Here is a 19,710-nt window from a genome sequence, read left to right on the forward strand (position 1 = left end):
TCGATCCCATTTACAATTGCACCCAAAACCGTAAGATACCTAGGAATAAATTTAACCAAAGAGGCAAAGGATCTGTACTCAGAAAACTATAAAATACTCATGAAAGAAATTGAAGAAGACACAAAGAAATGGAAAAACGTTCCATGCTCATGGATTGGAAGAACAAACATTGTGAAGATGTCAGTGCTACCTAGAGCAATCTACACATTCAATGCAATCCCCATCAAAATACCATCCACTTTTTTCAAAGAAATGGAACAAATAATCCTAAAATTTGTATGGAACCAGAAGAGACCCCGAATAGCCAGAAGAATATTGAAAAAGAAAAGCAAAGCTGGCGGCATCACAATTCCGGACTTCCAGCTCTATTACAAAGCTGTCATCATCAAGACAGTATGGTACTGGCACAAAAACAGACACACAGATCAATGGAACAGAATCGAGAGCCCAGAAATGGACCCTCAACTCTATGGTCAACTCCTCTTTGACAAAGCAGGAAAGAATGTCCAATGGAAAAAAGACAGTCTCTTCAACAAACGGTGTTGGGAAAATTGGACAGCCACATGCAGAAGAATGAAACTGGACCATTTCCTTACACCACACACAAAAATAGACTCCAAATGGTTGAAAGACCTAAACGTGAGACAGGAGTCCATCAAAATCCTAAAGGAGAACACAGGCAGCAACCTCTTCGACCTCAGCCGCAGCAACTTCTTCCTAGAAACATCGCCAAAGGCAAGGGAAGCCAGGGCAAAAATGAACTATTGGGATTTCATCAAGATAAAAAGCTTTTGCACAACAAAAGAAACAGTCCACAAAACCAAAAGACAACTGACAGAATGGGAGAAGATATTTGCAAATGACATATCAGATAAAGGGCTAGTATCCAAAATCCAAAAAGAACTTATCAAACTCAACACCCAAAGAACAAATAATCCAATCAAGAAGTGGGCAGAAGACATGAACAGACATTTTTCCAAAGAAGACATCCAAATGGCCAACAGACACATGAAAAAGTGCTCAACATTGCTTGGCATCAGGGAAATCCAAATCAAAACCTCAATGAGATACCACCTCACACCCGTCAGAATGGCTAAAATTAACAAGTCAGGAAACGACAGATGTTGGCGGGGATGCGGAGAAAGGGGAACCCTCCTACACTGTTGGTGGGAATGCAAGCTGGTGCAGCCACTCTGGAAAACAGTATGGAGGTTCCTCAAACGGTTGAAAATAGAGCTACCATCCAATCCAGCATTTGTACTACTGGGTATTTACCCCAAAGATACAAATGTAGGGATCCGAAGGGGTACGTGCACCCCAATGTTTATAGCAGCAACGTCCACAATAGCCAAACTGTGGAAAGAGCCAAGATGTCCATCGACAGATGAATGGATAAAGAAGATGTGATACACACACACACACACACACACACACACACACACACACACACACACACACAATGGAATATTATGCAGCCATCAAAAGGAATGAGAGCTTGCCATTTGCAACGATGTGGATGGAACTGGAGGGTGTTATGCTGAGTGAAATAAGTCAATCAGAGAAAGGCATGTATCATATGACCTCACTGATATGAGGAATTCTTAATCTCAGGAAACAAACTGAGTGTTGCTGGAGTGGTGGGGGGTGGGAGGGATGGGGTGGCTGGGTGATAGACATTGGGTAGGGTATGTGCTATGGTGAGTGCTGTGAATTGTGCAAGACTGTTGAATCACAGATCTGTACTTCTGAAACAATGCAACATATGTTAAGAAAAAAGAAAAAGAAGAAGATAGCAGGAGGGGAAGAATGAAGGGGAGTAAGTCGGACGGGGAGATGAACCATGAGAGATGATGGACTCTGAAAAACAAACTGAGGGTTCTAGAGGGGAGGAGGGTAGGGGATTGGGTTAGCCTGGTGATGGGTATTAAAGAGGGCACATTCTGCATGGAGCACTGGGTGTTATGCACAAACAATGAATCATGGAACACTACATCAAAAACTAATGATGTAATATATGGTGATTAACATAACAATAAAAATTTAAAAAAATCAATTAATGTGATACAATACATTAACAAAACAGATAAGTATATGATCATCTCAATAGATGCAGAAAAAGCATTTGACAAAATTCAACATCCATGTTATTTATTTATTTTAAAAGATTTTATTTCTTTATTTTGAGAGAGTGTGAGCAAGGGGAGAGGCAAAAGGAGAGGGAGAGAGAACCTCGAGCAGGCTCCAGATTGAGTGCAGATTCTGACATGGGGATCAGTCCCACGATTCTGAGATCATTACCTGATCTGAAACCAAGAGTCACTCAACTGACTGAGCCACCCAGGTGCCCCTGAACATCCATTTTAATAAAAGAAAAAAAAAACCTGTCAACAAAGCAGATGTAGAGGGAATGTACCTCAACATAATAAAGGTCATATATGATAAATGCACAGCTAATGTTATTCTTAATGGTGAACAGCTGAAAGCTTTTCCTCTGAGATCAGGAACAAGACAAGGATGTCCACTTTGACACTTTTATTCAATATAATATTGGATGTCCTAGCCACAGCAGTTAGGCAAGGAAAAAAAATCATCCAAATTGGAAAGGAAGAAGTAAAACTACCACTATTTGTAGATGACATGATATTATATATAGAAAAACCTACTGACTCCATCAAAAACCTGTTAGAACTAATAAATTCAGTAAAGTTACAGGATACAAAATCATACACAAAAATCTGTTGCATTTCTTTACACTAATAATGAACTGTGAGAGAAATTAAGAAAATAGTTCCATTGACAATTGCATCAAAAAGACTAAAATACTGAGGAATAAATTTATCCAATGAGGTGAAAGACCTATATATTAAAAAACCATAAGACATTAATGAAAGAAATTGGAGAAGACAGAAATAAATGTAAAGGTATTCTGTACTCATGGGTTGAAAGAATTCATATTGTTAAAATATTCATACTACCCAAAAACAGTCCACAGAGTCAGTGCAATTGCTATAAAAATTCCAATAGTAACTTTCACAGTCCTAGAACAAACCGAAAATTTGGAACCACAAAAGACCCCAATAGCCAAAGCAATTTTGAGAAAGAAGAACAAAGCTGGAGGTGTCGCACTCCCTCATTTCAAACTATATTACAAAGCTATAGTAATCAAAACAGTATAGTATTGGCATAAATCAGACACATAGGTCAATGGAACTAATAGTCCAGAAATAAACCCATGCATATATGGTCAATTTATGACAAAGGAGCCAAGAATATACGATGGAGAAAGGACAGTCTCTTCAAGAAATGGTGGTGGGAAAATTGGACAGCCACGTGCAAAAAAATGAAACTGGACCTCTATCTTATACCATGCACAAAAATTAACTCAAAATGGATTAAAGACTTGAATGTAAGACCTGAAACCATAAAACTCCTGGAAGAAAAATAAGCGGTAAGCTCCTTGACATAGCTCTTGGCAATGGTTTGAATCTGACACCAAAACAAAAGCAACAAAAGCAAAAACAAACATGTGGGACTACATCAAACTAAAAGCTTCTGTACAGCAAAGGAAACCATCAACAAAATGAAAAGGCAACCGCCTGAATGAGAGAAAATAATTACATATCATATATCTGATAAGTGGCTAATATCCAAAATGCATAAAGAACTCATACAACTCAAAAGCAAAAACCAAACAACCCCCAGACCAAACAATCTGAGTAAAAACTGGGCAAAGGATCTGAACAGACATTTTCCAAAGAAGATATACAACAGGTACATGAAAAGAAGCTCAACATCACTAATTATCAGGGGAATGCAAATCAAAACCACAATGAGATGTCATCTCACACCTGTTAGATTGGCTTTTATCAAAAAGGCAAGCAATAACAAGTGTTGGTGAGGATAAGGAGAAAAAGGAACTATTGTGCACTGTTGGTGGGAATGTAAATTGATGCAGCCACTGTGGAAAACAGAATGAAGATTCCTCAAATGATTAAAAATAAAACTACCATCTGATCCTGCAAGTTTACTTCTCGGTATTTATTCCAAGAGAACAAAAACACTAATTTGAAAGGATATATGTACCTCTATGTGTATTGAAGCATTATTTACAATAGCCAAGATATGGAAACAACCTAAGTGTCCATTGATGGGTGAATGGATAAAGAAATTTTGTTCTCATATGCAATGGAATATGACTTCAGCTATAAAAAATAATGGAATCTTGCCATTTGTGACAACATGGATGGACCTCAAGGGTATTATGCTGAGTGAAATGTCAGACAAAGACAAATGCTGTATGATGTCTTATATGTGGAATCTAAAAACAAGCAAACAGGGATGCCTGGGTGGCTCAGATGTTTAAGTGTCTGCCTTAGGCTCAGGTCATGATCTCCAGGTGCTGGGATTAAGCCCCATGTCGGGCTCCCCGCTCAGCAGGGAGTCTGCTTCTCCCACTCCCTCTGCCTCTCCCCCTGGTTGTGCTCCCTCTGTCTCTCTCTCAAATGAATAAATAAAATCTTTAAAAAAATAATAAAAACAATAAAAACAAACAAACCAAACAAAAACCCCAAATCCAAGCTTATAAATGCAGAGAACAGATTGGTGGTTATAAGAGGTGAGGGTTGGGAGAAATGGGTGAACAATTTGCTTGTTTTAGTTTAAATAAATCAAATTAAAAAAAAAACTAATGGAAATGCAAGGGGAAATAGACAAATTCACAATTCTTATCTGAGGCTTTAATATCCCTGTTTTAATAGCTGATAAAATAAGTAGGCCCCCCCACCCCAAATCAGCCAGGATGTAGAAGCCCTTGAACAAGCATTGACAACCAGCTTGGCCAAGCTGACATTTATATAACACCTCGCACAACAACAGTAGATATCTGTCCTAGTCCAGTGCACGAAGAACATTTAGCAAGATAGGCCATGTTTTGGTATAGTGGATATACTAAAAGCCACTGAACTGTATACTTTAAATTGGTAGATTTTATGGTATGTGAATTATAGCTAAAAAAAATTGTTCAAATGGCCGATAGTTCCAAAACCAACTCTATTCTTCTGCTTAGATGTGGTTATTTTATTATCTTAATTGGGTTTGTGGACAGAAGTGCACGATACCTGTACTGGGTCCTGGGTCAGGCCACTTTCCCTGAAAATCTTGGGCTTAATGCCACCATTTTTCACATCTTTCACTAAATGAAGTAGGCCAGTAATGATGACACCTGTCGTTGGGTAATGGCATGTCCCCACCATCTCCCAGGACTTGAATCCCCTCCCCGATTTGAGGCTTGTCCTGGGATCTGCACATCTGAGCAGAGCAAGACTTTTGGGGGGATTCCACCCAACATCCGACGAGCAAGGACCATGTCTAACTCACAGATCTTCATTTCTGAGCTGCGTCTTTGCTTGTGGACCCACATGGCTCTGAGAGGGCTGTGAGGAGGTGTCAGGGAGCTGCTCCAGGCCATGTCACTACCTTGGGTGTTTTGCCCCCTGTCTTTTCTCAGCACCATCCTCATCAGCATCTGCCTCCTCACATTCATCATCCTCACACTAAATTCTTCACTCCTACAGTGACTGGTTTTATGAGCTTGCTGCTCATACCGTAGGTCTTGAGAGATCACCTCCCTTGAAAGTCCTTCTTGTGATTCTTTTGCTAACATGTAGTTTGGATTCAGTTTCAGTCATTTTGACAGATTCTGGTTTAGGAATGGCAACACCATTTTACACTTGGATAGCTCTACATTCATTTTATCCCCAAGTATTTTTAGGAAGTGAAATTGTAATCAGGTGAATAATGAGCAATGCCTCTCTTTCAAAACAGCAGCTAATAAACATAATGAATGAAGCTTGTCCAAGCCCTGACTTATCCCTAGAGGTTGTCCCTCAGACACCTGACCTCTCTGAGCCCTGGCTGAACCTGAGAGTCACACTTTCACCTCTGGATCTGTGGCCCCGCCTGTGAGCTTCTCAACTCACCTCTCTGGGACTTGGCTTCTTTGTCAGTACAGTTGTAGTAAAATACCTTCCATGGGCATAATTAAAATTGACTGGTAATCAAATTGCATTATATAAATGTATCAAGTCAACACATTATACACCTTAAACTTCTACAATGTTATATGTCAATTATAACTCAATAAATGTAAATTAAAAAAATAAGTTGAAGAAGAAATTTACATAAAGCACCTGACACTATGCTTGCTAGCAGTAAGTGTCATCCCCTTGTTTCTGTCTCCAAATTCTCCTGTCCAGCAATAAAGAATGGACTTCAACACACATTTCTCAAACTAGAAACCCTAGACAATTCTATGGTTGATTAGTTTTTCTGCATTCTTGGATCCCAGAAAAATAAGTTTTGTTTAAAGTTGCCTGTTAGGGGAAGAATGAAGGGGAGTAAGTCGGAGGGGGAGACGAACCATTAGAGACGATGGACTCTGAAAAACAAACTGAGGGTTCTAGAGGGGAGGTAGGGTGGGGGGATGGGTTAGCCTGGTGATGGGTATTAAAGAGGGCACGTTCTGCGTGGAGCACTGGGTGTTATGCACAAACAATGAATCATGGAACACTACATCCAAAACTAATGATGTAGTGTATGGTGATTAACATAACAATAAAAAATTATTAAAGTTGCCTGTTGCCTATACAGTTTGATTAGAACTGTTTTTTAAAATAGTAAATTAAAAAGGGGAAGGAAATAGAGCCAATTACAGATGTTTCTTTCTCTAACGTTCCTCGATCTTCCAAATTTTATTTGATAAGCCATTACTTTTGCAATAAAAGTGTAAATTTTTTTTGGCTGGCATTCATTCAGCAAACATTTACTGAGCGATAATCTGCTACAATGTTTACAAAATGCCCCGTCTCTGCTTTAGGAAGATAGGTGGTTATCAGTCTGTGTCACAGGCTCTGTAGTCACACAAGAGGAGGAAGCCAGGGTCAGCTTCTTGGGGAAAGGAGGAAGTGAGTCGAGTCACGGAGGTGAGAAGACAAAGAAGTGGGAGAGCAAGCTCGGAGTGGTTGGAACAGCATGTACAAAGGCAAAGAGGAATTCCAGGGATCTTGGTGGGAGTGTGGGGTGTAGGGGAAAAGGAGAGAGAGGCATGGGAGGGAGATGGTGCTTGCGGGGGGGGTTCGGGATGAGAGGGGAGAAGCTAGAGATGAGACTGAATAGGCAGGCAGGGAGCCTTTGGTAATCAGGAGTTTGTACTTGAGGCTACAGGCACTGAGAGGCTTTTGAAGGATTTTTAAACAAAGCTGTCATAAATCCCATTGGTGTTTTTGAACACTCGTTGCAGCAGTATGGGGGTTCATCAGTGGAGGCCACATAGAGCCTGCTGTGGTGATCCAGATGGGCTATAAGGGGGACCTAAACCAAGACAGTGACAAAGACCCAAATGGACTTACCTGTTGCCATGGGGATGACTTGAAACACTTCTTACACCCATGGGAAACGGTGAACACCCTAGAGATAAACGGGCTATGGATGTGAATAGAAAGCTCCCTGAAAGCAAAAACCTACAGCGAACTTACACGCAGAGCACTTAACTTTATTAGGAAAGAAATTACACTTGAAGTGATTTTGTTTTTCCTATTAGGGATAACTGTTCAAAAATTACAATAACTAGTATTAGGTAAATGTTTGCATTTTCAGATATGGTTGATGGAAATAAACATAAAACCTTTCTGGGTGGCAATTTAGCAGAAATCTCAGATTCCTTAACATTTGCCTTATTGCTATATATATATTTTTTGCATTGTTTATTAAGATATAATTGAAACTCAGCAAATTTACTTCCTTAAAGGATAATCACCACCACAGTCAAAATGCTTCCTCTCGGGCCCCAGTCATCGGGGGCCCCCACACTGTTGTGAGTTTTGCTTTTAGGAGCTTTACCAGGTTCTCATAGTGAAGCTCGGGAAAAAAAAATTCCCTTGCACTTCTGGTAGGGGGAGGAAAAAGTAACTATTTTGAAATGTGCCAGAATATTCTATTCTTATTAACAAGGCCTACCCTCAACAAAAACTGTTTTACAAAAGCCTAAATTGCTGACGTTTTATCAGAACTTAACTTGACCTTTCCTCCTGCCCGTTTAGCTGTCCTATCCCACTTAAGAGCGAAGCACTGTGAAACACTGGCAAGGCTCACAGTTCAGGGGCACAGGTTCATCGACAGACTGAGGCCTCATCACAGAACTAGAGAATGCTGTCCCTTTCCCCACACCTCACCACCACATTGCTAAAGGCCTGTTTTCTGCAGTTCCTTCTACCCAGTACATCTGTATGGCTTTCAGCAAAAAGTTACAAGGCATACTAAAAGGCAAAGAACAGGGCGCCTGGGTGGTTCAGATGGTTAAGCGTCTGCCTTCAGCTCATGTCATGATCCCAGGGTCCTGGGATCGGGTCCTGCATCGGGCTCCCTGCTCAGAGGGGATCCTGCTTCTCCCTCTGCCTCTCTCTCTCTCTCTCTCTCTCTGTCTCTCATGAATAAATAAATAAAATCTTAAAAAAAATAAAAGGCAAAGAACACAGTTTGAAGAAAGAGCAAACAATTCTAAGAATAAAAAATGAGTGCTGGAGTTCAAAACACTGTAACAGAAATGAAGAACGCCTTTGATGGGCTTGTTAAGTAGACTGGACACAGCTGAGGAAAGACTCTCTGAGCTGGAGGATATCTCAGTAGAAACTTTGAAACTGAAAAGCAAAGGTGAAAGGAGTGTAAAAACCAAAAACTAAACCTCCAGAGTATCCAAGAACCATGGGACAACTAGAAAAAGTATAACATACATGTAATAGGAATACCGGAAAGATAAGAAAGAGAGAGAGGAACAGAATACTTGACGCAAAATTGACTGAGAAGTTTTCACCAAATGAATATCTGACACCAAACCACAAATCCAGGAAACTCAGAGAACACCCAGCAGGATAAATAGGAAAAACAAAAACAAAAACAAAACAACCCATACCTAGGCATATATTCATACTATAGAAAATCAAAGATGAGGGCAAAACCTTGAAAGAAGTCAGAGGAATAAAAAACTTTAGCTGTAGAGGAACAAATATAAGAATTATATCTGACTTCTCAGAAATCATGCAAACAAGAAGGGAGTAGAGTGAAATATTTAAAGTATTGAGAAAAAAAAAAAACCCACAAACCTACAATTCTTTCTCCAGCAAAATTCTTTCAAAAGTGAAGGAGAGTGGTGCCTGGGTGGCTCAGTCGTTAAGCGTCTGCCTTCGACTTGGGTCATGATCCCAGGGTCCTGCGATCGAGCCCCACATCAGGCTCCCTGCTCTGCGGGAAGCCTGCTTCTCCCTCTCCCACTCCCCCTGCTTGTGTTCCCTCTCTCGCTGTCTCTCTCTGTCAAATAAGTAAGTAAAATCTTAAACAAAAAAAAGTGAAGGAGAAATAAAGATGTTCTTGAACATACAAAAATGGAGGGAATTTGTTGTCCGCAGACCTGCCGTGCACGAAACGTTAAAAGAAATTCTTCAGAGAGAAGGGAAATGATATGTCAGAAACTCAAATCTACATGAAGGAGGAAAGTGCATTAGAGAATAAATGAAGGTAAAATAAAAATTTTCATTTTTGATTCGTCTAACAGTTTTTTCAGAATAGCATTAGCAACAATGTATTTGACGATTATAACTTCTGTGCAAGTGAAATGAATTACAGCAATGATATATACATGGGATGGGAGGGAGAAATTAGGAGTACATTGCTATTATAATGTACTTTCACTATCTGTGAAGCAACGTGTTTTTGAAAGTGGACTTGGGTTAGTTGTAAATGTATATTTCAAACTCTGGGCCAACCACTTAGAAAAGTAAAAAAAAAAAAAAGTACATGCTTCTTGATATGCTAAGAAAGGGTAGAAAGTGGAATTATATAAAATGCCCAATTAAAATCATAAAAGGTAGAAAAGAGTGGAAGACAGAACAGAAATAGAAGAGGGAATAAAGGCAGAAAGAAAATGGTTTTTCTCTCAAAAATGGTAACAAATACAGCAGATATTAATCCAACTATACCAATAATCATTTTAAACATCAATGGTCTAAATTAAAAGACAGATTATTATAGTGGGTCAAAAAAACAAGGCCCACATTCATGCTGTCTCCAAGAAACACAGTTTAAATATAAAGACATAGACAGATTGAAAGTAAAGAGATATATAGCATGATATATATAGCATGATATATCTATTATCATGCTAACACTGTCAAAGGAAAGTGAGAATAGCTATTTTAACTTGAGACAGAGCAGACTTCAGGCCAAAGAAAATTATCATGGATAAATAAAGGCATTATATAATGGTAAAAGTGTTAGTTTTCCAAGAAGACATGCTAATCCTTAAAGTGTATCCATTTAACAACGGTGTCAAAATATGTGAGGCAAAAACTGATAGAACTTCAAGGAGAATTCAATGAATCCACTATTACAGTTGTAGACTTCAACATCCCTTTATCAGAAATGGACAGATCCAGTTGGCAGAAAACCAGTAAAGATATGGTTGCATTCAACAATACCATCAATCAACTAGATATAATTGACATTTAGAGACTACCTTAATAACAGAAGAATACATATTTTTCTCAAGCTCACATGGGACATTCATCAAGGCTGACCACACTCTGAACCACAAAACACACCTTAGAAATTTAAAATAATAGAAATCATACAATATATGTTCTCAAACTAGACACCAGTAATAGAAAGATAGCTGGAAAATCCGAAAAGTCCTGGAGATTAAACAACACACTTCTAAATAACACATGGTTCAAAGAAGGAGCTCAATAGAAATGTAAAAAAAATACCTAGAAGTGAAAATGAAAGCACAGCTTATCAAAATTTGTGGGATGCAGTGAAAGCAGTGCTTAGTGGACAATTTATAGCAAGGTCTAGATGACCTTGGACATGATGATGATGACTTTTTAGACACAACACCAAAGGAACAATTCATGAAAGAAATAATTGATAAGCTGAGCTTCATTAAAATGAAAAACTGCTTTGCAAAATATGATGTCAAGAGAATGAGAAGACAGGTCACAGACTGGGAGAAAATAGTTCCAAAAGACAACTGATAGGGGACTGTTATCTAAGATATACAAAGCGTTCTGAAAACTCAACAATAAGACAATGGACAGCCTATTGAAAAAAATGGTCTTAAAACCTAAACAGTCACCTTGTCAAAGAGGATTTACAGATGGCAAATAAGCACATAAAAGGGTGCTCAATATCCTGTCATTAGGGAATTGCAAATTAAAACAACGGTGAGCTATTACTATGCACTTATTAAAATGGGGCGCCTGGGTGGCTCAGTCAGGTAAGTGTCTGCCTTCGGCTCGGGTCATGGTCCCAGGGTCCTGGGATCGAGCCCCGCATCGGGCTCCCTGCTCAGCGGGGAGTCTCCTTCTCCCTCTGCCACTTCCCCTGCTTGTGTTCCCTCTCTCATTGTCTCTGTCAAACAAATAAATAAAATCTTTAAAAAAAAACAATGGCCGAATTCCAGGACACTGACAACAGCAAATGCTGGAGAGGATATGTAACAACAGGAACTCTCGTTCATTGCTGGTGGGAATACAAAATGGTAGAGCCACTTGGGAAGATAGTTCGGCACATCCTTACAAAACTAAACCTACCCTTAACTGTATGATCTGCTAATCACACTCCTTGGTATTTATCCAGATGAGTTGAAAACATATGTCCACTCAAAACCCTGTACACAGATGTGTATAGAAGCTTTATCCATGATAGCCAAGACTTGGAAGCAACCAAGATATCCTACATGGTTAAAGAAACTGTGGTATGCCCCAGGTAGAGAAATATTTTCAGCACTAAAAGGAAATGAACCAACAAGCTATTAAAAGACATGGAGAAACCTAAATGTATATTACTAAGTGAAAAGAAGCCCATCTGAAGAAGCTACAATACTGTATGATTCCAATTATATGACATTCTGGAAAAGGCAAAACTATGGAAGCAGTAAAAAGATCAGTGATTGCCAGAGGTTGGTGGGGAGGGAGGGATGAATAAATGGAGAGCAGAGGATTTTCAGATTAATGAAATTATTCATGGTGGATGCTTGTCCTTATACCTCTGTTCAAACCCATAGAATGTGCAACACCAAGACTGAACCCTCATGTAAATTACGGACTTTGGATGATAATGATGTGTCAGTGTATGTTCCTTGAGTGTAACAAATGCCCCACCCCGTTGTTGGATGTCAGTAATGGGGGAAGTTGTGCATATTTGGGGACAGGAATTATATGGGAATTCTCTGTACTTTGTGATCAATTTTTCTGTGAACCTAAAACTGCTCTTAAAAAAATAAATTTAAAATAAAAAGTGTGCCTTTGTATCCCTTTCAGTCAGCCCTTTTCTCTGTGTCTTCCCTCTCTGGGTATTGTTGGTAAGAGTGAACTACTGATGTGTTCTCCATGGCTAAACTTTTGCCTCCTACACAGTGTCATATAGTAGGGACTTACATAGTTTGTGTCTGGCTCTCATTTGAAGGCATAATACTTTTGAGATTCATCCATGTTGCTGCATGTATCAAGAGCGTATTCCTTTTTATTGCTGAATCTAATTCTACCATATGACTGTAATCATCATTTGTTTATCCATTTGCCAGTTGATGGACTTTTGGGGTGTTCCCAGCTTTTGGCTTCTGTGAATAAAGTTCCTATAAACATTCATGTCCACATCTTTGGGTGGACGTGTGCTTTCATTTCTCTAGGGCAGATAGCCAGAGTGGGATTGGCTGGTTTGTATGACAGGTGTATTTAACTTTTAAAGTAACTGTCAAGCTATTTTTAAAAGCGGCTGTCCCGTCTTGCATTCCTACCAGCAGTGTAGGGGTTGTCTGGTTGCTTCACATTCTTGTGTGCACTTATTATTGTCCATCTTTTTTATTTCAGCTGTTTTAGTGGGTTCCTCATGATATCTCATTGTGGTTTTGATTTGTGTTTCCCTAATGATGAACGATGTTGAGCATCTCTTATATGCTTATTTGTCCTCTTTGATAAAGTGTTCACATTTTTTGACTGATTTTTCATCGGGCTGTTTGTCTTAGTTTGAGTTGGGAAAAATCTTTATTCTAGAAACAAGTCCTTTACCAGATAATGGGCTTTTTAACAAATATTTTCTCTCAGTCTGTGGCTTGTCTTTTCATTTTCTTAACTGTGGCTTTTGAAGAGCAGCATTTATAATTTTGGGTTTTATATTTGGGTTTTGGTCCATTTTGAGTTAATTTTTATATACAGTAGGAGTTAAAAATAGAAGTTTTTATGTGTGTGGTTTTATGTCTTATTTTTTTTTCTTTTTTTGGCCTATGGGTACCCAGCTTTTCCTCTGTTGGAAAGCCCCCCGTTTCTCTGTTGAATTACCTTGGTACCTTTGGGTCTGTTTCTTAAATATATTCTGTACCTTTGATCTAAATATCTATCCTTATGTGAATACCACTTTATCTCAGTTACTGTAGTTTTATAGTGACTTTTTAAAAAAAAAGAATTTATTTATTTATTTTGACAGAGAGAGAGTGAGTACGAGCAGGGGGAGGGGCAGAGGGAGAAGCAGGCTCCCCGCTGAGCAAGGAGCCTGATGTGGGACTCCATCCCAGGACCCTGGGATCATGACCTGAGCCTAAGGCAGACACTTAACTGACTGAGCCACCCAGGCATCTCAACTCTTTCTTTTTTTTTAAGATTTTATTTATTTTTTTGACAGAGAGAGACAACACAAGTGGGGGGAGGAGCAGAGGGAGAAGGAGAAATACACTCCCCACTGAGCAAGGAGCCCGATGCGGGATCGATCCCGGGACTCTAGGGCCATGACCTGAGCCAAAGGCAGACACACTTAACTGACTGAGCCACCCAGGTGCCCATTTATAGTGACTCTTGAAAACAGTGTGAATTCTCCAGCTTTATTCTTCATTTAAAAAATTGTCGGGGCACCTGAGTGGCTCAATAGGGTAATAAGCATCCAACTCTTGGTTTCGGCTCAGGTCATGATCTCAGGGTCGTGGGATCCAGCTCCACATCGGGCTCTGTGCTCAGCGCAGAGTCTGCTGGAAATTATCTCCCTCTCCCTCTGCTCCTCCCCGCTGCTCACACCTCTTTCTCTCTAAAATAAATAAAATCTTAAAAAAAATAAATATTTGACAATTGTGGTAAAGTACACGTAACAGAATTTACCATCTGAACTATTTCTAAGTGTGTAGTCAGCCTATTTCATATTTTTGGTGCTATTGTAAAAGGTATTATTTATTTCATTTCAATATCCAAATGTATATAAATACAAGTGATTTTTGTATATTGACCTTGTATCCTGCTATTTTTTTTAAAGATTTTATTTATTTTTTGACAGAGAGAGAGACAGCGAGAGAGGGAACACAAGCAGGGGGAGTGGGAAGGAGGGAGAAGCAGGCTTCCCGCTGAGCAGGGAGCCAGACGTGGGGCTCGGTCCCAGGACCCTGGGATCATGACCTGAGCTGAAAGGCAGACGCTTAACGACTGAGCCACCCAGGTGCCCCGTATCCTGCTATTTTGAAAAACGTATTTGTTCTAGTAGCTTTTTTACATATAATTTGGGGCTATTAAAGTTTAACTATAATGACATTTATCGAGTAAGTACTATGTGTCAGGCATTACTCTGTGTCCGACATAGATTTAATGTAATCACATCAACAACACTGTGAAGACACTGAGTCTTAGAAGGTTGAGTGGTTTGTTTGAGGCCCCGCAGCTCAGACACATCAGAACCACAGGAGAGGAGAGAGAAGACCCAAAGTGAGAAGCCTTTGTCCAGCTGCCTAGTACTGAGCGCTTTCTGTGTGCCAGGCACTGGGCTAAGACTTTTATGTACATTTTCCCATTTAATCCCCAGAGGAGTCCCATGAGGCGATACTGTTATCATCCCCATTTTACTGTGGATGGCTTGGACAACTTGCTGGGGACTCTTCATGACCAGTGTGTGGGCTCTGGAGGTGCAGACCCAGTGTTGAACGGGACTCTGCCACTCGCTGAACCTCTCTGAGCTTCAGTTTATTTGTATGGCATTGATTTGCCACCATGACCCTTTGAAAATGTACATCTAGAGTCATTTTCCTAAGTGAAACCCATGTTTGGAGCTGCTGCACTTGTGGTGCACAGACAGGTGCCAGCCCAAGACCAGAGAAACACAGAACTTGGATGGGGGTGGAAACTTTCATGGCCATTTGACATGGATGCAGCATCCAAACACATGATTGGATTTCGTATCTTTTTTAAAAAAATTTTTATTTCAATTCAATTTAATTAACATATAGTATATCATTAGTTTCAGAGGTAGAGTTTAGTGATTCACCGGTTGCATATAACACCCAATGTTCATTACATCATTTACATTACATCACATCACATCACTTACATCTCCTTACTGCCCATCACCCAGTTACCCCATCTGCCCACCTAATTCCCTTCCAGCAACTGTTTGTTTTCTAGAGTTAAGAGTTTCTTATGATTTGCCGCCATCTCTGTCTTTGTCTTATTTTATTTTTCCGTCTCTTCCCCTATGTTCATTTGTTTTGTTTCTTAAATTCCACATATGAGTGAGATCATCTGGAATTTGTCTTTCTCTGACTGACTTGTTTCACTTTGCCTAATACCCTCCAGTTCTATCCACGTCATTGCAAATGGCAAGAATTCGGGTTTTTTGATGGCTGAGTAATATTCCATTGTATATATATAATACTACATCTTCTTTTTCCATTCATCTGTTGATGGACATCTGGGCTCTTTCCACATTTTGGCTATTGTGGACATTGCTGCTATAAACATTGAGGTGCAAGTGCCCCTTTGAATCACTATGTTTATATCCTTTGGATAAATACCTAGTCGTGAAATTGCTGGGTCATAGGGTAGCTCTATTTTTAACTTTTTAAGCAACCTCCATACTGTTTTCCAGAATGGCTGCACCAATTTGCATTCCCATCAACAGTGTAGGAGGGCTCCCCTTTCTCTGCATCCTCGCCAACATCTGTCATTTCCTGACTTGTTAATTTTAACCATTCTGACCAGTGTGAGGTGGTATCTCATTGTGGTTTTCATTTGCATTTCCCTGATGCCTAGTGATGTTGAGCATTTTTTCATGTGTTTGTTGGCCATTTGTAGGTCTTCTTTGAAGAAAAGAACTTGTCAAACTCAGCACCCAAAACCCAAAAAATCCAGTCAAGAAATGGGCAGAAGACATGGATTTCATCTCTTACAGACAGAGGGGTCCACAATAAATTGGGAATTAAGAAAACAATCAGTCCTTCGCCATAGATAGTTTGTGAAACCAAGCTCTAATAGAAGCCTGGCAGACTGAGAACAAGGAGTCTCTCTCCACCAAGGCCTGAGAGGCCCCATGGGACCTGGCCTGCCCCCTGCCTCTCTCTTTCCTCCTGCTTCTCTCTCTTCTGCACTCCAGCCACTCAGATAAACTCCAAAGTGTGTTCCTGCCCTGCACCGTTTGCATTTGTTATTCTGTGTGGAACTTTCTTGACCTTTAATACCCAGGTTCTGCCACGTCCTGCGCAGCCAGTTGCAGATGTCTCTTCTCAGAGAGGCCTTCTCTCCCTGCCCTCTGTCAGAGCTCCTTGCTGTATTACTTGGCAGGCCTGTTCCACCTGAATTTGCTTGTCTGTGTGCTGTGTCTCCTGCATTGTAGAATGTGGACTGCATGAGAGCGTCTCTGCTACACACTGGGGGCTCCCAGGTCCTCGTGGATGCTCAGTAGACCCTGGGTGCATAAGGGACTGAATGAAGAGAATGCTGCCTGCTGCATCGGCTGTTTGAGGCTTAGATAAGGTGATGGGTGGTGAGTGTTTGTGGAGTAGGTATGCTGGAAACATTAGCCCCGGGCCATTCCTGCCTCCGCACCGCACTGCACCCCACGCAGGTCAGGGGTCCTACAGACTGCTGTTCGGGGGGCAGTTTCCCTGGAGGCATCTAACGAATTGCTTCAATGTGTCTTGAGCTCTGTCCCCCTTCGCCTCTGTCCCTAGAGCCCAACAGAGTGCATGCACACGGGAATCAGAGAAGGCAATCATGGCATGAGTGTTGGGTTGCGTAGACCAGGCATGGGCAGGATTGGAGCTGTGGGGACATGGACAAGTCACACCATCTCTGGAGTATCTGTTTTCTCTGCTGCCTGTGGGATCATCTCATCTCCCTGATGGCAGCCCTTCTTCCTGGAGAAAGCCTGGCCGGGCCCCAGCTCCGTCTGTGCCCAGGTCTGACGGCACTCTCTTCTCCCCCTACCTGTTTGTGTTCCAGTATGCCTGGGTGGAGAAGCACTTTGGCTCTGACTTTCTGGATCACATTGTGCTGGCCACAGACAAGACCGTGGTCTCTGCCGACCTTCTCATAGACGACAGGCCAGACATCACAGGCAAGTGGCCTACGGCAGGTGAGGAGCGAGTGTGGAGCCGAGAGCCACCGGGACAAACACCACGTGGGGCTGGCCTCAGGGCCCATGCCCTGAGTGGTCCCCACTTGATCACCAGCGGTGTATTAGGCCTCCAGCCTCAAGCCCAGTGCTGAGCCCCTTCCCTACCAGGAAGACAAGGTTATTCTCAGCATCCAGCCTTGGAAGGGGTGCCACTGGGAGTCAGGAGAAGCAGGCCCTAGCTTCTGGGGTAACTCATGGGGTGGCCTCAGATGAGTCCCTTTATACCTTGAGGCCTTGCCTTTCTCATCTAAAATGAGGGCCAGACTGGCTTCCAAATGTTTGGTTTTAGCACCAAAGCCATTTTTCCCCCCAAGAGCAATTTGGAGTGAAGCTACTATGTAAAACAGAAGAGCAAAGCATCATTTCTTTAGTTGAAGGTGGTTTTGGAACTGTATTTATCCCTTTTGCTTCGAGGTGACTCCTTCCCAGCAAACACACACACACACACACACACACACACACACACACACACACACACACACACTTTAAACTGGCTTAGAAAGGAGAGGGGAGATTTATCAGCACACCTACTTGGAAAGGTGAGTTAGGAAGGCTTCAGGCCCGGTGAAACTAGGAGCTCGAAGAACATGAGTCCAAATTCAGTGGCTTTGTCTCCCGGCTCTGCTCTGGTTTGTCTTTGTACGCAGGCACGCTCTCTCCTCTCAGTATCTGTCAGCAGTTTCGGGGTTAAATCCTATTTTGGATCCCTCAGTGGGATAATACAGAATATTGCTTCCCCGATGGCTTTTGGAGCTGCCTCAGGAAGCATGTGCATCTCTGCGCTAATCACAGTGTCCAGAGGGTAGAATTCGTGGGTGTGCCCACCCCTGACCTCCCTGACCTCCCAGACCACGCGGTGTCACAAGGAGAGTCGGGGCACACGGAGGGGGAGCTCCCCAGCGCCCCGCTCAGCTTCCGTGTCCAGCCACGGGGGAGCAGGGGAGAGGCCTGGGCGAGGAGGAGCCAGGGAGGCAGTGCCAGTGCGCAGAAGTGGACATGAGGGATGGGAGCTTAGGGAGGGCTCGTGGGGCCCACGGCCAAGAGCCGGGAAGCTGCGGGAAGGCTGAGCCCGCGGGAGGGCAAGGGCCGGGCATCAGCAGGGCTCAGCCTCCGATGGTGGCTGCCGCGATGGCCGGCACGGAAGTCCCCGTGTGCGGTGCATCCGCCGGGTGCTACCCCCCTCCCCCCCCCGCCCCCCCGTGCTTCCCGTGGCCGGGCTCACGTAATCCTGGCCACCTGTGTCGAGACAGGTGCAGTCACCACTTTACCGACGGGGACTGGGAAGCCTGCCTGAGGACGCTCGGGGGCCTCCGGGGACTGAGGCGCTGCTTTCCCGCCCACAGGGGCCGAGCCAAACCCCAGCTGGGAGCACATCCTCTTCACAGCCTGCCACAACCGGCATGTGCAGCTGCAGCCCCCCTGCCGCAGGCTGCACTCGTGGGCGGACGACTGGAAGGCCATTCTGGACAGCAAGCGGCCCCGCTGAGCTGGACTGTGCTCTGGGCTCCCCCGCGGGGCCCCTGACCTCAGGGCTCCCAGCTCAGGGCCCCCCGCCCCGGGGGGGGGGTGGGGGTCCCTCTCACATGGCCCGGGCCCACTGCATGTCTCCCCGCTCTCCCCAGCCCTGCCAGGCCTTAAACTGATCTCGGGGCAGGGCTGGCCCAAGGGCCCTGGACAAGACACGTCTGGCCAGGCGGTGCAGGCCGACCTCGGGCCCGGGCCAGGCTGCACGGGGCTACACGGGCTCCAGACCGGAAGGAGCCGAGGGCCAGCAGTCCTGCCCCCATCCCTCAGGGAAGTCCCCCGCCATCGGGTCCGCAGCCCCTCGGCCAGGGTTCCGGCAGTGAGGTGCTGGAGGGGCGAGAGGGCTCCGAGCAGGAGCAGGTGGGACGAGTCCTCACATTCTGGGCCACAGCCCCTCCCTCCGCTGCCCTCCCGCCCGGGCCCCGCTCCCCTCCCCACCCCCGCCCAGGGGCCCACCGTGGATTCAGCAAACACTCCCCGAGTGCCAGGGCACGCCAGGCTCTGTGCTGGGGGCTCCGCACGCCGCCCGGCCTTGGACCGGCCCAGAGGTTTCGCGCACCCCTGTCCCTGGGGCCCTGCTCACAGGGCCCAGCAGTCAGCAGCCTTGAACATTTGTGGAAGGCCGGCCAAATAAATGCGGTTCACGTGTCACCCGAGGATGTGGCCCCCTCTAGCCCCTGCCCCGAGATCGTCCGGCGTCTGGCCCCTGGGCACCCA

General features: G+C 43.3%; 1 protein-coding gene across 1 annotated transcript in view; it reads left to right on the forward strand.

Annotated features, from left to right (window-relative positions):
• Positions 1 to 18,955, forward strand: part of NT5M (5',3'-nucleotidase, mitochondrial) — a 45,158-nt gene extending 26,203 nt beyond the window's left edge. The window contains exons 4-5 of the mRNA XM_028089448.1: positions 17,295 to 17,409; positions 18,813 to 18,955. Coding sequence (XP_027945249.1) covers positions 17,295 to 17,409; positions 18,813 to 18,955 — 258 coding nt within the window. The remainder of the gene's footprint in view (positions 1 to 17,294; positions 17,410 to 18,812) is intronic.
• Positions 18,956 to 19,710: the final 755 nt, after the last annotated feature.

The sequence above is a fragment of the Eumetopias jubatus genome, unplaced genomic scaffold (genome assembly GCF_037043125.1).
Source record: "Eumetopias jubatus isolate StellerSeaLion01/CBP00866 unplaced genomic scaffold, mEumJub1_p1.0 scaffold_10, whole genome shotgun sequence".
In the NCBI taxonomy this organism is placed as follows: domain Eukaryota; kingdom Metazoa; phylum Chordata; class Mammalia; order Carnivora; family Otariidae; genus Eumetopias; species Eumetopias jubatus.